Here is a 19,652-nt window from a genome sequence, read left to right as displayed (position 1 = left end):
TATATATATATATAAACTTGATGAGTATTATTTGGAGCCAAAACGAGCCGAACACGAACGAACACATCTTTGTTCGTGTTAGGCTCGTTAACTTATCGAACGAAATTAACGAGCCGAACACGAGCTGTTCGCGAACAACGAGCCATTTTGACAGCCCTAATTGTATCTGTAGATTTTAATCAATATTGATATGATTCACTAGGTTTTATTTGAATTGTTTGATGAAGTTTAAATATTATTAAATTTCTATTTTAATATTTATTCTAACAATTAATTTGATATTTTCATTTTATTTGTTTGTCCACTATATGAAAGGTTTTTTTATGTCATTAAATATAGAACAATTAATACATAAATATAAAATAAGTTATAGAAAAAATGATTGAACTGTTATTTGATGAAAATTTTATAGAGTTCGTTCTTAACGAACTTCTTGTTGAACAACAACGAACATGTTCATAAGTATAAATGAATAAGTTGGTAACTCGTTAGGTTTGTTCATTTATGTGATGAGCATTTAAAATTTTATTCAAACTTGTTCAATGTCGTAAATGAAAAAAATATGAATGACCTTTATATGAACATGCATCGAGCGCAGTAGTTCACCTACAATCTTAGTTATAGTTGTGAATGTTGTTTTCTATCTTTTTATGTTTTTTATTTTTGCATGTTTGTCTATATAGAGATGGTCTTCTCAGTTAAGAAGAGAAGAAATAGCAAAATTTTCCCTACTCTAAGAAGAACGGATACATTATTCTATGATACACCCTAGATAATATATTTTGCTCTTTAAATATAGAAAATCTTCCTATTTGGCATAGTACTAAACTAAAAAGATTTTTTTCTATCTACATATTTTACTCTTTGAATCAAAATGCTGGCCTGTTAAAGAGAAGCATAAGACTAAGTTAATTGTTGCTGCGATGAGAATGCTTGGGTGGATGATTGACTTAACACTTAGAGACAAAATGCGAAATGAATGTATCTGTGAAAAGGTTGGCGTAGCTCCAGTGGAGACAAGATTAGAGAGTCATTTTTGATGGTTTGGTCACATTAAACGTCGACTATCTGATGATCCAGTTATAAGAGTAGATGTTTTAGATTCAAATTATGTTAAGAAACGTAAAGGTAGACCTAAAAAGACTTGGACATATTGTATAAAAAATGATCTTAATTTATTAAAATTAAATAAAAAAATGACACTCAATATGACAAATTGAGGAAAATGATTCATGTAGCAGACCCCAATTAGTGGGATAAAAACTTGTTGTTGTTTTACATAGCTTTGAGTTTTTTGTTAGCTACTAGTGTGATCTATTTTGGAAGATTGGTCTCATTTAGGTGGTGGATTTTAGAACTCTTCAGATTCATGTATACAATTTTTCTGGAATTTAAGGACTTCATGGTGCTTCCGCATCAACCATGGATAAGTAATTATTGAAGGAAGATGTCTTAATGAAAAAAAATGTCGTAACGTCGGCATAGTCCTTTTATGTATGAACTGGAGCTAATATTTTATGATTTTAATATGTTATTCTGCCAGTGTTTTTAACTTGTCAACATGTTAATTTGGTGTAACGTGGCAACATTGGTGTGTTTTTTTTTTAATTGCTTGCATCTAATTGATTGGATTGTAATGAAAATTTTAAAATTGTTCGTATTTGCTGTACATTTGGAGAGAATGTTGCATGGTTCAACGTTGACTACTATTTACATGTCAATTATACCTATAAAATCCACTCAAATAATCATTTGTGATTGGGAGATACCATAGGTATGAGTATATTATTTTGCTCTTTCTTTGGCAGCCACTGAAGTGACCATAATGTCCGAAATGACACTTTGTATGCCATGTTGTTGGCCTTTGGATATATATATATATATATATATATATATTATTTAAAGGAATGGTCGGACGCTATTAGAGGAGCCCCAGCCATCCCCAAGTGGGCTAAATATTCGAGTACGACACCCTACACACGGGGGATTTGAACCTATGTCCTGAGGGGACTTACGATCTTCTAAGAGGCTGCTCTACCAACAGGCCACGGAACTCGCGCGCACGCGCGCGCGCACACACACACACATAGATATAGATATAGATAGACAGACAAACATACATACATATAATAGCATTTATAAATTGATTGCTATGCTTAACGTGCCATTTCTGCATATTGAGATTTCTCTGTTTTTGTTTTTTTAAATAAGGAACTTGATCAATATTTAGTGCAATTATTATTTTAATTTTAACTTTGGAGTTCTAAGCGTTGTCAAACAATAAGTAGTGGTATGCTGCTTCTAATGTTTATCCTACTTAGGTGGATGGGTCTAGTGCTAAATCAAGTGTCTCTAAAATCCACCATTTGTATTATAGTATTGAAATGTCGCTTTCCTATACTGCATTTTAATTGCAATGAATTGTGATATTGTTTTAACCATCTGCTTCTTTGTCCAGCAAATCATCTGTTATACTTGGATTGGCTTTGACTTTCCCACTTATGGTGGCATGCCTTTCTGTTGCAATTCCAATATGGATTCGTAATGGCTACCGCTTTTGGATTCCCCAAAAAGAGTACGAAAACTCTGGAAATAACCATCAAAGTCCAAAAAAAGAGGTCCGCACTTTCACATAGCATTGATTTGTGGTTGAGTATTCCCTGTGATTGAACCTTTAACTTTTTTTCCTGTGTAAAATTCATCAGCAATCCATTATTATGCTTTTAATTTATTCTTTGGTTAGAGCACACATGCAAACTTATTTCCGGTGAATAATGATTGAAACCGATCGTATGATATAATTTTCTTTAAGCAATATATATATATATATATATATATATATATATATGTGTTATATGGATGCATGCGATGTTGTTTTTCAACATTATTCATGAACTTTCTATTCCAACAGTAGTCATGAACTTTGTATTCCAACTGCAGGAATGACTACATATTCTCTAGTTTGGTCGTTATTGATCCGTTTGTCAACCAAAAAAATTTTGTGCATCCCTTGTTTGTCCTTTTCTGTATAATTTGTAAGCATTTGTGGATTTCAATTTTTTTTTGGTCCTCTGTTTTGAAGTTTTATCGTTTATATGGTAGGATTCTTGCTTCGCCTATCTTCAAGTTTTTAAAAAATAGTCAAGCTTAGATCGAATGAAAATTTTCGAACCTTTGATATTGGGTTGTATGAGTGCATTTGCTTAGAAATTGAAACTAGCTAGTTGGACAAGCTTAACATTTTTTCCTAACATAGGCTGTTTTCTATACTACATACTGTTGGTCAACTTTTTTTTTATTTTGAAAATAATTTTTGGTAAATTTAATTTAATATAAGAGGGATATATATATTTTTATTTTGAAAATAGTTGTGTTTTAATTTTTAGAAAATGTGACCGAATTGATCTTATTAGTCTAATAGTTTGCATAATCGTGTCTGATACCGCAAATATTACATATTTTCCGAAAGATAAGTGCATATCTCGACGATGAACCCAATCCTGCAAACTAATAGATTTGTGACATCCGTTTGGCTTGTGAACCTTTTATGTGTGACCAACAAGTTCTCCTACTTAATATAAAGAGTAGGTAGGGTTTATTTTATCTAGATTTCAAGTTCCCTATAGAGACGAGCACTTATAGTTAATTACATCTCAAATGACCAATGTCACTTAAGAAAACTCTTGATAATGGTCAGAGATTCTAGTCTTCAAGAATTCAAAGTTTAGGTTTTCATGGTAAGACGTGGAAAAACAAGTGAGAGTGACTCAAGTAAGAATAATTATTTTCAGGAGTCGAAGGGGAGTAAACGGTAGAGGAAGTCGCAGATCCTGAGGACAACCCTCGGTGACTTCCCAGACTATTCTATTGTGTGGCTACGTTTTGCAGACGATATTATTTGAGTGTTCAATTTTGCCAATTTTATTATTTGGGACTTGTATTTGCGTAATATCCGATCACGCCAATATCCTGCAGAAATAGGTGGGTTTACGTCGTACCGAACGACAACATTGGAACCTAGGGTGAGTTAGGACTTGCGCTGCACAATATGGTTGCACAAGAGCCTAAAAAGGGTTTGAGGATTTAGGTCACGTTGGGCGGGCGAGCTACCTCAAAATCTTATGGGTTGTTATTTAGATTAATGAAAGAGATTGTTGAATACGATCCTCTTGTTGCTCGATCCAAGCTCTTTGCTGTGCTGCCAACGAAGTCGACTCCGAGCCTTGTGCCGTAGTAGTAGCTCCAGGGTTCAAGGGTTTGAGGTTTTATGTTTCACAGTTTTTGGTGTCAAAGTTTGGTTTTGTTGTTTTTGTTCAGATGTCATATTTGGGGGAGTTTTAATTTAATTAGAGCGACACCGATTTGATTCCACGGTTTCCTTATTCCGACACCACTATTTTCACTTGAATTTACTTAGTCTAAATGAGTTGTTAATCCCATTTAGATTGGAGAATTTCTGGTAGCAACTATAGGTTGCCTCATCCGAAAGATTTTCATAAATCTAAAATGGATGAATTAAGGATGTTCACTAAGTTCAAAAGTGTATAAATTTTTAAAAATACATTTTTTTTTGTGTTTTATATGTAATATAAAACATGCATAATAAAATAAAGTGACAAATAAGCAGTAAAAAACATGCATAATAAAGTACAGTGACAATAAAACAGTAAAATCACTATAAATAAACTGTAAATGCGTACCGGACGTGTCTGCTGTTGCTGCGATGTTAGTATTATATGTGAAAACAAGCAGATGTAACTAATGATTTAATAAGCATATTAAATATGAATTTAAGTATGTAAAAGAACAGATAACACATGAAAGCTCGAAAAAGGACCTATAAAAATTTAAATCATGGTGGGCTCAGAGCTGGGCTGTGTACTTTATATTTCAACTTTGGATAGATGCTACAAACCCAAACTATCGAAGGAGGGCAACTCCTAACCATGATCAAAATAATTAACCAGTGGACCTTGGTAGAATTTTGTCGAAGCTTTATTTGGTTTTTTATGCATGTAGAGTTTATTCAGTAGACAAAAGTAATGTTGTTGCAAATAGAGATTTTTTTTTTTTAAACATATGTGGAAAAAACATATGTGGAAATGCATGTAAGGAGTTTAGTATCTGTGTGAGTGTGAACAAATGAAATAATCCACCAGTTGCTTGCTTTAATCGGGCTAGAATCACCTAGCTACCTAAGAGAGTAGCGACAATTTCGCACCCAAAATTGGTGAATAGTCTCATTGATTCTGCTCTCCCCTTTTAGATAGTCATCGAAAGAGATGCTATTATATCATTCATCCCTAGTACACATAAGTATTTTCATCATCGCCTTAAAAAGAAATAAAACGGGGGAGGAAGAGAGGAGATTGACCCTACTCCCAAAAATCGGCAGGAAAGAAGAATGGAACAACGAGTGGGTCAGCTCAAAATGATGTTTAAATCCTCATAAGATCTCGATCAATAGAAACCCAAAATTATAGGCAAATGTGCCCCAGAACCACCTCTAAACCATAAGCACGAGACAAAACTGCCCCTACAACACTTAACGACTCCAAACAGCAATTAACAGCTCCTAACAACAATTATGAAACATCCTACAACTTCAAACAACATTTAGCAACTCCAAGATGCTATTTAAGTGTCTTAAACAGCGATTATATGAACCAAAACGACATTATAAAATATTCTACAACAATTAACAGCTCCAAACAACAGCTTACAACATTAAACATCATTTTTCCAGCTCTCACAGCACTCCAAACAGCTCCTACAACTATCCTACAGCTCTCCCAGCACTCCAAACAGCTCTCACCACACTTCGGGTCATAGAGGAGCGGGGGGCGAATTTTTGTGGACAGCAGGGAAGAGGAGTTAATAATCTCAGGCCGAGGGAGCTCGCTATCTATAGAGCTCAAATTTCAGAGTATCCGTTACAGGGTATTAGACACGCAATTTATTAATTTCCATGTGGGGCAGATGTTTATTTGGCAAATAATAATCTTCAAATTGATTTCAATTAATGTCAAATTAAATGATTTATTTCAATTTCAAAATTTGAAATTTGAAATCATGTGAGCTGGGTGATTAGCCCACTTTAAGCCCAAATCAAACCTAAATTGAACCTGGGTTGAGTTTGGACCCACACCCTCTTATTAAACATTCCTGTGCATTAATTTGCGTGTCGTTTGCGCATGCGCGAAACTTTATCATAATGGGTGTTTTTCCTAGCTAAAGTCAATGTTCCAGACGTGCCCGCGTGGTCCGTTTCGCTATATGGGGTCAGCACGATCAGGTCAAAAATTCGTTAAATTTAATTCTCTTTGAATATTGAGTCGTGACAGGTCATTTTGAAAATTGGCATTGGTGGTACGATGTATGTAAGCCTTAACGATGTGACTTTTGATGTTTATGTGCGTCGAATGTGTGAAAGTTGAAATGAGTATTTCTAAGGCCTCATGATTTTATATGAACCCATTTTTGAGCCCTCTACATGGTTGTCCTTAGCCCTTGTAACTAAGAGTTGAGTGCTTGAGACTACTCATGCGAGGTCTTCATAATAAAATGGGTCAAGAAGTGGTTCGAAGTTTTATGTGAGGTGGGCTCCGCTGCTAATCCGCAAGAACGATCAATAGGGAACTCCTAAAGTTAGATTCTAGGTTCTAAAGGAAGAAACGAATATCTCACTGAAAATGAGGTCAACAAGTTAAAAAAAGTTGACCGACAAATTCTGGCGACTCCGTCGGGGATTAGATTCTATCCATTTTGATCAAGAGGTTTTGTCTTCATACATCGATAGTGTGTCCATGTCCCTTGTGGACCAGACTGCTGTTTTTTCGTTCACATACCAAGCTCATTTCTTTCTTGAGCCAATATCGACTACTCTTCTTGGATTCCAGGGCCTTCTGCTTAACTATCTTTAAGCAGAGAGGTTTAGGAATCCCTAGAGTTTAGTGGGGTAGACCCCCAATAGGTGTGGTAGGTTAGGGTCAGAGTGAGTCCAATGTGGAATGGATCATTTCCAATTTTGGATTGGGTCCTATACCTCATGATCACTTCATCTCTCTTCCGAGTTCGTCTTGTTCTTTTCACAAGTCACCTCAAATTTTACCTCTGAAACTTTTCTCGACAATGTTAAAACTTCAAGACCTAATCCCTAGACAAAACAATCATTGTTAAGGAATCAGACAAAATTTTGAACAAAAGACACGACGAAGCAACAACAAATTTAAATTTAAGTCAAAATCACTTGGATAAGTTTCGAAAGAAACGTCTAGTTCATGAGACAATTTTGTTAGCTTTTGTGCTTACATCTAAGTTATTTCACATCTAAATTTAAGTCAAAATCACTCGGATAAGTCTCATATTAATCCTCTTATTAGTGTTAATCAGTTCTGTCGCACATCTAAGTTCTTATTTTATGCAAAAAAAAGGTAAGCTTCTGTACGTTTTTACACGATTTAAATTTTTTATGTTTAACTTATCCTATGGATTGATTGTTTTATTCGGATATGTTTCCCTCTTTTTTTTTTTCTCGTTTCCCTAGCTAGTAATAAATAAATTACTATTAGGACGGTTTACCTGTTGATTTGCATGAAAATATGACACTCAATAGAATGCAATGAATAAAAAGGATTCATGTAGCCGACCCCACTTAGTGGGGGTAAAGGCTTGTTGTTACTGTTGTTGTACTTGTTGATTTGCATGCATGTATCTCAGATTTCGTGGATACTCTGCATATAAGCTCGTATAAATATTTTGTTTTAGAAAATTCTCTGTGCTGGTGTGATCTCATCAGCTTGAGTGTGTAGTTTCTTGCTCCTTGGTGCGGTTTGGGAGTCTTTTTAACCCCCTATAAAATGCAGCGATACTCCTTTTTTTTTTTTTTTTAAAGAACGTTATCTGCTGAAGCACAATTAGTCCCTTACACATTAATGTTCTTATTCGAACTCATCAACTCTAAGATGGGGCCGAAGCACTAGCTATTAGGTCATGGGCGAAGGACTACGTAGCAGCACTCAATTGCTAATCATCAGGCTTACTACTTGCTGATGTGGATTGAAGTTTTATTAGGATTTCGCTATGCGTAGCTTATTTGATGTGCATTTATATATATATTTTTTATTTTTGTGTAACTTGCTTTTATTACATTATTTGAATTGTAAATTGTAATATTGTTTAAGTTTTTGCAGGGTTTTTGTTCGTCTATGTGCAATTCTATCTTGTTTCTATACTAAAAATCTCTTTATTTATGTATTTTTAGGGCATTATTCTTTTTATCAGCACTATTATGTTTGCTGGCTCTGTTTTTGCATTGGGTGCTATTGTTTCTGCAAAACCGTTAGATGACTTGGGCTACAAGGGTTGGAGTGGAGATCACAGAAGTTTTTATTCTCCCTATGCTTCATCTGTGTATCTTGGCTGGGCAATTGCTTCTTCAATGGCATTGTTAATAACTGCAGTTTTGCCTATTGTTTCGTGGTTTGCAACTTATAGATTTTCACTCTCTTCAGCTCTCTGTGTTGGTATTTTTGCACGTAAGTTGTGTTATTTTGACTTTTCAAATATTAGTCGTCAGGTTCTAGTATGCTATGCCTTTTTTCCTTTTTAAAAGCGTTCTTCAGAGCTGTCTATTGGTCAAACTCCTGTAAATGATGTCTCATTATTGTTAAGATAAGCCCTTTGTAGCTAATTATTATACTTTTTTTATTATGCTTCAGTCGTTCTTGTAGCATTTTGTGGTGCATCATATTTAGAGGTGGTGAAATCTAGGGAGTATAACGAACCCTTGAAGTCTGATTTTCTTGCTGCTTTGCTTCCTTTGGCTTGCATTCCGGCAATATTCTCACTTATAATCGGCTTATATAAATGGTAAGTCGAATAACAAGGTGGGATTTTTAGTTTAAGTTTGTTTTTTACTCGGCAATTTGTGTGTTGCAAAAATGTTTTCAGGAAAGATGATGATTGGAAGCTGTCCACTGGCGTATATTTATTCCTTGCCATTGGATTTTCACTTCTGCTTGGTGCCATGTCAGCTGTTATAACCGTCATCAGGCCTTGGACGGTTGGTTTTTTTAAACCCAGAATCCAAAGCATTTGAATTCTGTAAAGTAATTGTGCTTGCCTTTGTGATTTTGCAGGTTGGGGTTGCATTCCTTTTGGTCGTACTTCTTGTCGTGCTTGCATTAGCTGTTGTTCATTATTGGGCTTCAAACAATTTCTATTTGACCAGGATCCAAATGTTTTTCGTTTGTTTTCTTTCTTTTCTGCTGGCTTTAGCTGCTTTTTGGGTTGGATTTTTTGAAGGTGACTTCAAAACTTGTGTTCTTTCCATGTTAACTGATGATTTATAACCAAAAGGATCATTCGGCTAAAGCATACTTTTTTTTTATATATAGGTAAACCGTTCATAGGAGCATCAGTTGGTTACTTTTCATTTTTGTTTCTCCTTGCCGGAAGGGCATTGACAGTAAGTTGATCAAAATGATTTGGAATGTTCATTGTATTGTTTCTTTCCTTGTAACTGTAAGTATTCTTTTATTTGGGTATAAACTTTATTTCTTTTTCTCAGGTGCTACTTTCACCTCCAATTGTCGTCTATTCTCCGCGAGTATTGCCAGTATACGTTTATGATGCTCATACTGATTGTGCAAAAAATGTCAGGTTCGATTTGATTTTAGAATATTGTGGCTAATCATAAATCTATAGATTTTTCCTAGCAAATAAATGTTTAATCTTATATATTTTTGTTACTTGTATTTGTGAAATTTCTATAAATATTAACTGCTTGGTAATTTGGCAGCCATGCATTTCTTGTGCTGTATGGTGTTGCTCTTGCAACTGAAGGATGGGGCGTTGTAGCTAGTTTGGAAATATACCCACCTTATGCTGGTGCTGCGGTTTCTGCCATTACCCTTGTTGTAGCTTTTGGATTTGCTGTATCTCGTCCTTGCCTTACACTTAAGGTTTATTCTTCTTACTGTTTTAATTTCTTCCTGTGTTGGTTCATGCTTCATGATTTTTTTGCATTCTTTTGGAATCTTGTATTCCTATAAAGCTTTTGCCTTATTAGCTCCTGTCTTCTAAAATTTGCATGCTGTTAGATGATGGAAGATGCTGTGCTTTTTCTTAGCAAGGAAACTATTGTACAGGCGATCACACGCTCAGCAACAAAGGTTGGTTTTGAAATTTTGAAAAAAAGGAAATAAAAATTTTACAACTTTTTACATACATTTGAATAGTGTGTCTTTCTGAGCTTTTTCTTTCCATGAGCATGGCTTAAATTATATGAAAGAACTTTTGGGTTACAGATTGGTTTATTACATATCTGGATGTTTTTTTTTTGTAGTCTTCATATGTTGATTTTTCTGTAATTACAAGAATGGGGTCAACTGAACGTTTGAAGACGTTAAAATTAGTTTTTTTCTCCATTATTTATTTGTTTGTTAAGTATAACTGTATAACATTTTCTCACTTTTGGTTGGTGTTTTGTTTTTTTTGATAAGTTCATTATGGCAATTTATATTCTTCTTAGCTTGATTCGTCTCATATCCTCAACGACTCTTTTTGTTGTTAACCACATTCATATTTTGTATTCTTCTTTTTTTCTGTACTGCTTGAACCCATAGTGAGTAAGAGATTGTTTATTTGCATTCGCAGTGAGTATTTGTTTCAGTTTTGTTCAATGTAATTCTGTTTGTTGCACTTCAAGACAGTAGCGATGGAACTGTATTTGGCAACTCAAGAATAAAATCAGAAGTTCTGATAGACTTGTTTCTTTTTTATGCAATTCTGTATTCTAAGTTCTCTTATTTTTGTAGTCTTGTGGTTTTGCCTGTAAAAAAATGGGCCCTACTTTTCTAATGAGGGCTCAGTTTGATCCGTGCAATGTTTCTGTGGATTTTCATTAGAATTTAGAAGCATTTTTAGTTAATTTCTGGGTGGGGTTTTGATATCAATGCATTTTGTATACAAGTTGCTAAAATTCTGGTCCTCTATCCATTGATTATGAGTCTGAATTTTTTGCTATTTTTAATTTTGATGTGAATTGTCTAATTTCTATACCATGGCAGTGTCTTGGTGCAGTATATTTTGCTACCTTGTGAAAACCTCAAAAGATCATTTGTAGTTTTCATTTTGTCTGGTTGTATTTGGCGTTCCACTTGAACTTTTGGAATATGATTTTTTTTAATTTGTAAGTGAAATTTGTCCTTTTATTTTGCATTTTCATCAGATAGTGGAATGATATTAGCATTCAGAGCAATTAGGCGGGTTATTTTTTTAATTTTGCATGATGATGTTAGTAATATAGGATGACCTATGCTTTTTCTTGTTTGATTAGTGTATCTTAAGAATTTGTCAAAGTAGCTTTGAAAATTATGTATTGTGAATCTAACTTTTGTTAATCCTTTCAATGTAGATTAAATTGAATTTTTTTTTGCTTCAGGCATTGTAGGCATTGTATAACTTATATTGGTTTTACCTATCCTTGTCATGCATCACCTAATACTAATTTTTTCATGCTTTTTTGGGCGAATAGACTAGGAACGCTCTATCTGGTACTTACTCAGCCCCACAAAGATCTGCTAGTTCTGCTGCTCTTTTAATAGGGGACCCCACCATTACCCGGGACAGGGCAGGCAATTTTATGCTTCCGAGAGCTGATGTAACAAAACTAAGGGATCGCCTGAGAAATGAAGAAATTACTGCTGGCTCATTCTTTCACAGATTGAAATCTGGTTTGATTTATTGCCGTCGGTCTCCTATAGATGTAGACTACCGGAGGACAATGTGTGCTCATGCCCGTATTCTGGCATTAGAAGAGGCTATTGACACGGAATGGGTGTACATGTGGGACAAATTTGGTGGTTATTTACTTCTTTTGCTTGGTTTGACTGCTAAAGCTGAACGTGTGCAGGTGATCTTGAGCTTTTGTTTATGAATATTTCATATTTTATTCAATTGTTTGTTATAATTTTCTAATTTTCTCATGCCATTTTTATAGGATGAGGTCCGCCTTAGACTTTTCTTGGATAGTATTGGTTTTTCAGATTTAAGTGCCAAGAAGATCAAGCAGTGGCTGCCAGAAGATCACAGGCAGTTTGAATTAATTCAAGAAAGGTTGGTTCTTGTGTGCGTGTGTTTTTCTAACGTAATTTCTTTCCCCAAAATAATGTTATTGTACCATGTCTTGTATAGTTATATAAGGGAAAAGGAAATGGAAGAGGAAATCTTAATGCAAAGACGAGAAGAAGAAGGGAAAGGAAAAGAAAGAAGAAAGGCACTCCTTGAAAAAGAGGAAAGGAAGTGGAAGGAAATTGAAACCTCTCTTATTTCTTCAATACCTAATGTTGGAAACCGTGATGCTGCAGCCATGGCTGCAGCTGTGCGAGCTGTGGGTGGTGATTCTGTATTGGATGACTCATTTGCTCGGGAACGCGTTGCAAATATTGCTCAACGCATTCGCATGGATCAACTGTCTCGAAGGGCTCTACAGGTACAGACAATTTAACTCATTCTTATTTCTAGTTTAACTTTTCAAGTTATCCACTTTATGCTTCATGTATTAAGGTCGTTTACTCTTTGAACGGCAATTCTCTATGGCCTGAAATAATGGTGAATATATGTTCTTGATTATTGTTACTTGCTTTTTCTCTTCTGGATTCCATTTTCTGACATGGGGGGTGAAATGGTCCTGATATTTCCCGGAAGAGGTTCTTTGTTATTCTTGGAAGTCAATTTCAACTGTTAACCTGTGGGCCATAATATCAACCTTTGAAGCTACTTTGTAACTTTATAACGGAGCATTTGTTGGAAATTTTGTATAATTTGTGAATCATTTGTTGTTTTTATATTCTTAATTTGTTTTTCTTGCAGACTGGCATATCAGGCACAGTGTGCATCCTTGATGATGAGCCCAGGGCTGTCGGTAAACATTGTGGACTGGTTGACCCTAGCCTCTGTCGTAGTCAGAAGATAAGCATCTCCATTTCTGCTATGATTCAACCAGATTCTGGCCCAGTTTGTTTAATAGGCACAGAATTTCAGAAGAATATTTGCTGGGAAATCCTTGTAGCTGGTTCTGAACAAGGTATTGAGGCCGGCCAAGTTGGATTGAGATTGGTTACTAAAGGTGATAGGTTGACCACTGTTGCTAAAGAGTGGAGCATTGGGGCTGCCAGCATTGCAGATGGGAGGTTTGTGATAGAAGAAATGAACTTTCTTTGCATATATTATTTCATTTGTTTTCAAGTATGATGGTTAAGCCTTTCTGGCTTTTTGCGAGTTTATAATAACTGATAATTTACATCCACAGGTGGCATGTTGTAACTGTAACTGTAGATGGTGATATTGGAGAGGCAGCATCTTACCTTGATGGTGGATTTGACGGTTATCAGAGCGGACTGCCTCTGCATGGGAGTGATGGCATATGGGAACAAGGAACAGAAATTTGGGTTGGTGCCCGACCACCAACAGATTTGGATGCTTTTGGAAGATCAGATAGCGAAGGTGTGGAATCCAAGATGCAAATAATGGATGCCTTTCTTTGGGGGAGGTGTCTATCCGAAGATGAGATTGGTACACTTCATGCAGCAACAAGCCCTGTTGGGTATGATTTGATTGATTTGCCTGAAGATGGCTGGCATTTGAGTGGCTCTCCTTCACGGGTAAAAAAAAAAAATGTCCGATTGTAATTGTTCCTTGTTCCTTCATTTGAAATTCTCCGTGTGGGTTCCTTGTTCCTTCATTTGGATTTTTTTGTGTTTTGTTCTTGTCATAATGGAACTATTAGGGATAGTTGAATTGAGATAGAGCCATTAAATTTTCTATTTATTTTCTCTTTCTCTCCCTCAAAAGCAAATGTGCATGCATGTTTTGTTAAATTCATATATGGGCATTCATGTAGGAAATGGAACCCTTTTAGCTTGAAGCATCAGTTGGACTTGCATTTCTTGTCTGTGTTATTTCTCTCCGTTGTTGTGTGTTCCATGTCAGTAAATGCCACATCACACAGTAAAGGCACATGATGGTCTTTTCAATACATGAATAATCCGACAATTCATGTTTGGATGGATTTACTACTGATAAGATAATATTGAACTGGCAAGGAAAAGAAATTGATGGATGCTTATATATTTCCTTTCATACTTTAATAATGACAAGCTTGTTATCTGGTTTTTTGTTGTTCTGCTTATCAGTTGAATGCTGTAATTGTGCGCTTTCACATGTTAATACTTTGTAATATTATTGTTAAAGGTTGAAATTTAGGAAATTTGGCTCAGTTCTCTAGTAGGGATATGTACATCATTTCACAATTTTAGCTATTCATTCTTTTTTGGAAACTCTTGTACTTTTTCTTGGAGAACTTTTTCATTTTATAACAAATCTGATGCAGTGCAAATCTTTTTAAAGCAGCTTAATCTTATGATTTCTTCTGATATGTAGTTCTGGTGATGTTGCTCATATCTTACATCATTGTTGTAGATTAATGAATGGGAGAGTGATGAAGCAGACGTAGAATTGTATGATAGAGATGAGGTTGAGTGGGATGGGCAATATTCCAGTGGGAGGAAAAGAAGGCCAGAACGTGAAGGAGTAGTAATTGATATGGATTATTACAATAGAAAATTAAGGAAAGCATGCTATGAAACTAATGAAGAAATAAACCAACGCATGTTGTCTGTTGAAATGGCTGTTAGAGAAGCTTTGCTTGCTAGCGGGAACACAAACTTTACGGATCAAGAATTTCCACCTAACGACAAATCTTTATATATAGATCCTGGAAATCCACCTATCAAGCTGCAAGTAAGGTTCACAATGCTGCACGTTGTCATAGTTTCATATTCTGTTTCTTATTAGCGTTTTATCACCAACCAGGTTGTTAGTGAGTGGAGGCGACCAACTGATATAGTAAAGGAGAGTTCCATAGGTTCAAGACCTTGCCTATTTTCGGGCACTGTGAATTCTTCTGATGTTTGTCAGGTATAACTCATCCTTCTTCCATCAGTTTGCTTTCTTCTAGAATTTTTTCGATGATTGTACCTACCTCATGCAATTTAAATTTATCAGGGTCGATTAGGCGACTGCTGGTTTCTTAGTGCTGTTGCAGTTCTTACTGACGTTTCTCGAATATCTGAAGTTATAATCACACATGATTACAATGACGAGGGAATTTATACCATTCGTTTTTGTATTCAGGTATTCACCTGAAATCTTATTCTGAATACATTATCAAGTCATATAGCTTATTTGTTTAGATCTGTTTATTTTTTAAGGAAACTAAACACGGAAGTAAATATAAATTTTATTTCTATTTAAATACATTGAATTAAATATTCTATCTGGAAGCAAGGTAAACATTATTAGTTGTGACGTGAAGTCTGTTCTAGGTTTGAATTCAATTATTTGACCCTTTTTTTGGGATTAATGAGGACAATATACCGCCATCAGGTTTGCACTTAATGTTTCCTGTTTCTCTCGTCAATCTTCCTACCATTGTCAATGTTAAAACGTTGTCTACCCTTTATGATTTGCTTTGAGCAGAAGTACTATAGTGTTGACTTGATTAGAAGCTTCTAGCTATATTTTTTGTTTTACTGTGTACTGATAGAGAGAGGAGAATTCTGTAAGAACTGGAGAATTCTGTAAGAACTAGGTAAAACCATGCAGATGGCAGTCATATCAGCCATTATTCTTTTTTGTGATTCTTTCAATTTAATCAATTGTTGCAGATAGACGAATTTTTATTGACATACTTTCATTATAAGAGCATACCATTGTGATTGGATGACTCGTTTTTGCTGCTGATGCGGGCGCTGAAAAAGCCCCGACACGGGGCGCTAAAGATGCCAATCAGCTGAACCGGCTGGCCAATTTTCTCGCCGGTCCAGGGCACAAGGGTTGCTAGTTGTGTAGAAGGGGCGAGATTACCACCTCACTTATGCACTTCTCTACGTACGGAAAGCCTTTAATGGTTATTTTTTGGAGAGTTCCCATATTTCCTCTTGTGGGGGAGTTTCCTTTCCTACTTTCCTTTTTTCCTCCAATTGGAGTCTATATATTGTTGTTGTTTTCAGAGACATAGGGCAGTTTTGGTTTTGCAGATTCAGATTCTTGTGTGAAGTGTTCCCCTGTTCTAGGGCTGTATCCGAGGACGTGACAGTGCTCCGGTTGTATCCTATTCCAAGGTGGTGTTGTATCTTTCTTTTTACCCTCACCTAGCCCTTCTCCTTCCCTCTCCTCCACCTCCGGCCTCCCCATATTTCAGCCCAGCTCCTTGTCGCCCTTTCCTACAGCCTACCCTTGTTGACCATTTGCCCGACTTGCACCCTAACACCCTACCGCCCCTTCCGTGCTCCGTGCAGCCTACCTTCGCTGTCCAGCCCTCCAAACAACACCCCAGCCCACCTACTGGACCCCCAAACATCCCTTCCTGACCTATCTCTCCGCCATCAACCCTTCCCCATATCGTCACTACTTTGCCGACGCCAACCCTCTCTCGAGTCTCCTCTTTCTGGCCGTAGCAGGAGATTGGTCTGTTGTTGTTTTTCCCTTTTCATTGTGTCATGTTGTAACCCTATTTTTATATTAATAAAAGTTTGATTTGTTTTTCGATAAATCTCGACTAGTTTTGGTATCATTTCACATCAGATCTAACCCAACTCTAGTTCCATCCTAGGGTTTACTGGCATCCGCCCGCCCTAATCCACATCTACCATTTTTTTCCCTTCCCAACTCTAATCATGTGACCACGGATAGATACATCAGGCTCTACTCAGAAAGAGATTCAACGAGAAATTCATTGTATTGAACAGAGACAAGCCGAGTTGGATGACGAGAACCAAGAAGAGCTTACCCTCGATCATGATTGGGAGAGTCGAGGGGAAGACATGGATGAGGATCTGAATCCGTTCCACAAGGAAGATCACAGTGATGAGGAATATCAGCCACGCCGTTTTGGTATCCAATACCAAAGGAGGGCGAGAGAAGAAGCCACTTATGGGAGTCAGCCGAACTTTGACTTCAAGATGGACCTCTCAGAATTTGAGGGAGGCATGGTCCCCAATGAGTTTATCGAATAGCTACAATCAGTTGACCGAATTTTTGATTATAAAGATTTACCAGAGGACAAACGAGTTAAGCTAGCTGCCATTAAACTAACAAAGAATGTCTCATTATGGTGGGAAAATTTATAAAGGTAGAGTATAAGAGAAGGCAGCGAGAAGATAACTAAGTGGGAGAAAATGAAAGAAGCAATGCAGAAGAAATACCTCCCAACGTAGAATCGCCATGACATGTTTCTATTACTCCAAAACTTACAACAACATAATTTTTCAGTTGAGTTCATAGCCCAGTTCAAGCACTTACAGTTGAAGTGCGAGCTGACATAGCCAGTGGTGTATACGATAGCAGGATACCTCGGGGGTCTGAAGCTCGCCATTAGCAATGTGGTACAACTGCAACCATACTGGATGTTAGGGGACGTCTAGACGGTAACATTGAAGTTGGAGAGGCAGCAGAAGCAAATAAGACAACAATTGTCCTTCAGACCACTATTTTCAGCTAAGCAAGCACCTGCAACTTCTACTGCCGATAAGGTTATCTCAGAAGGAAATGACAAAATCAGTAGGGAACTGATAAGACATATCAGAGTGGGTAGAAGCTAGAGAAAGGAAGCTGCTCCTATATAGTGCCGACCAGGAAGTGTTTCAGGTTCCATGACTACGATCACATTGCCTCCAATTGCCCAACAAGCGGAGTCATCACACTCACAGATCAGGGCGCCGTCGAGGAGGTCGATCAGGTGTCAGAAGATTGTCCAGAAGAAGAGCTTTAGCTCCACAAAGATGAGAGAGAAGCATTAGTCGTTCAGCAAGTAATGCAGTCCGAGCCAGAACAAGACCAATCCTGATTAAGACATTATTTTTCTCATCAAGTGCACCGTCAAGGGCAGTGTGTGCAGCTTGATCATTGACAATGGGAGTTGTGAAAATTTTGTATCTACGCTCATGGTGAATATGTTGGGATTGGACATGTAGAAGCATCCCCAGTCATACCCCGTAGATCAGACGGTAAGCATGTCGTTTTGTTATCAGTTTAAAGTGTGAAAGGCGGAAGCTTTATGGAGGCAACACTAGTTCCCTGGACCACTTTCCTGCAGTCAGTTAGAGATGCCCCTTAGCACTAGCATTAATCCTTCTGAAAGGAAGTGAGGAGGAGAGGGAGGTACCGACATTACTGCAACCACTGTTGTAGGACTTCAGGGATGTTATGATCGACAGTTTGTCAAAGGAGTTGCCACCACTAAGGGACATCCTATTAGCCATACGCCTTATATCGGGGTCGGTTTTGCCAAACTGACCAACCTACAAATTGAGATATGCGGAGTACGAAGAGCTATAGTTACGGCTGCAGGATCTCATCACGGGGTGGTAGTCTGAGAAAGCACCAGTCCATATGTTATTCCTACCCTGATAGTGTCAAAAAAGGTCACATCGTGGCGGATCTGCGTCGACGTCCGGGCCATCAACAAGATTATTATCAAGTACCGATTTATCATACCCTGCTTGGATTATCTCTTAGACCTGTTACACGGAGCCACTATCTTTTCCAAGATCGACTTGCCTAGTGGGTATCACCAGATACGAATGAGGACAAGAGACAAGTGGAAGACCGCCTTCAAGATCTGGGATGGACTTTACAAGTGAACCGTACGTCATTCGACCTGTCAAACACAACCAATACTTTCATGAGATTGATGAACCCGATATTTCAGGCTCACATTAGAAAGTTTGTTGTGATCTACTTTGACGACATTTTAGTATACAACCGATCAATGGAGGATCACTTGCATCACCTAAAGGCAATATTCGAGGTACCGTGAGTTGAACAACTATATGCTCATCCTAAGAGATATCACTTCATGACAAGTCAGGTATGCTTTCTAGGTTACATTGTATCTAGTGCAAACATTCAAATGGACCTCGCAAAGATAGTGGCTATTATCATTTTGGCTGCTCCACAGTCGTTCACTGAGCTGAGATAATTTTTGGGACTCGCTTCATTCTATCAGAGATCATCATGAACTTCAATACTATCACTTCCCCTCTAACTAAACTTTTAAAAGGGAAAGAATTTGCTTGGACGGTAGCGGCACAGGATAGCTTTGACAAGGGTGACTCATGTGCCCATACTAGCATTACCAGACTTCAACCAATTTTTCGAGGTAGAATGTGATATCTCTGAGCGGGAATAGAAGCAGTATTGAGCTTAGGGTTGTAAACGAGCCGAGCTTGAGCGAGCTCAGGCTTGGCTCGTGTTCGGCTCGTTCGAAATAGTTCGTGTTCGAAATCGGCTCGTGAACAGTGTGTTCGTGTTCGGCTCGATTTAAATATTCGTGTTCGTGTTCGGCTCGTATTCGGCTTGAAATTGGCTCGTTAAACTAAAATTGAGAAAAATAGATGTAAAGTGTGAGATTCGAATCTGGATCAAATCTATACAAAAGAAGACACTAACCACATTGTCACATGAGGTGTTATGATTTAAACTTAGACATAAATATATATAATATATTATTATATAAATAATATATGTAATATATTATTATATAAAAAGTTATATAATTTTTTTTCGAGTCATTTCGAGCCGAACAC

At 37.0% G+C, this 19,652-nt stretch overlaps 1 protein-coding gene across 2 annotated transcripts in view; it reads left to right on the top strand.

The window, feature by feature from the left end:
- LOC110018974 (calpain-type cysteine protease ADL1) overlaps nucleotides 1–19,652 on the top strand; it is a 41,801-nt gene that overhangs the window by 14,242 nt on the left and 7,907 nt on the right. For both annotated transcript variants that reach the window (XM_020716474.1, XM_020716473.1), the window contains exons 10-26: nucleotides 2,459–2,618; nucleotides 8,264–8,537; nucleotides 8,721–8,871; nucleotides 8,953–9,064; nucleotides 9,141–9,306; nucleotides 9,399–9,469; nucleotides 9,572–9,663; nucleotides 9,803–9,965; nucleotides 10,104–10,175; nucleotides 11,540–11,917; nucleotides 12,005–12,120; nucleotides 12,199–12,496; nucleotides 12,877–13,196; nucleotides 13,316–13,667; nucleotides 14,485–14,805; nucleotides 14,878–14,982; nucleotides 15,070–15,198. In XM_020716474.1, the coding sequence (XP_020572133.1) occupies nucleotides 2,459–2,618; nucleotides 8,264–8,537; nucleotides 8,721–8,871; nucleotides 8,953–9,064; nucleotides 9,141–9,306; nucleotides 9,399–9,469; nucleotides 9,572–9,663; nucleotides 9,803–9,965; nucleotides 10,104–10,175; nucleotides 11,540–11,917; nucleotides 12,005–12,120; nucleotides 12,199–12,496; nucleotides 12,877–13,196; nucleotides 13,316–13,667; nucleotides 14,485–14,805; nucleotides 14,878–14,982; nucleotides 15,070–15,198 (3,280 nt within the window). The remainder of the gene's footprint in view (nucleotides 1–2,458; nucleotides 2,619–8,263; nucleotides 8,538–8,720; nucleotides 8,872–8,952; nucleotides 9,065–9,140; nucleotides 9,307–9,398; nucleotides 9,470–9,571; nucleotides 9,664–9,802; nucleotides 9,966–10,103; nucleotides 10,176–11,539; nucleotides 11,918–12,004; nucleotides 12,121–12,198; nucleotides 12,497–12,876; nucleotides 13,197–13,315; nucleotides 13,668–14,484; nucleotides 14,806–14,877; nucleotides 14,983–15,069; nucleotides 15,199–19,652) is intronic.

The sequence above is a fragment of the Phalaenopsis equestris genome, unplaced genomic scaffold, assembly GCF_001263595.1.
Source record: "Phalaenopsis equestris unplaced genomic scaffold, ASM126359v1 Scaffold000036, whole genome shotgun sequence".
Classification (NCBI taxonomy): Eukaryota; Viridiplantae; Streptophyta; class Magnoliopsida; order Asparagales; family Orchidaceae; genus Phalaenopsis; species Phalaenopsis equestris.
The sequence above is the reverse complement of the archived record's forward strand: the minus strand, read 5'-3'. Positions and strand labels throughout refer to the sequence as shown.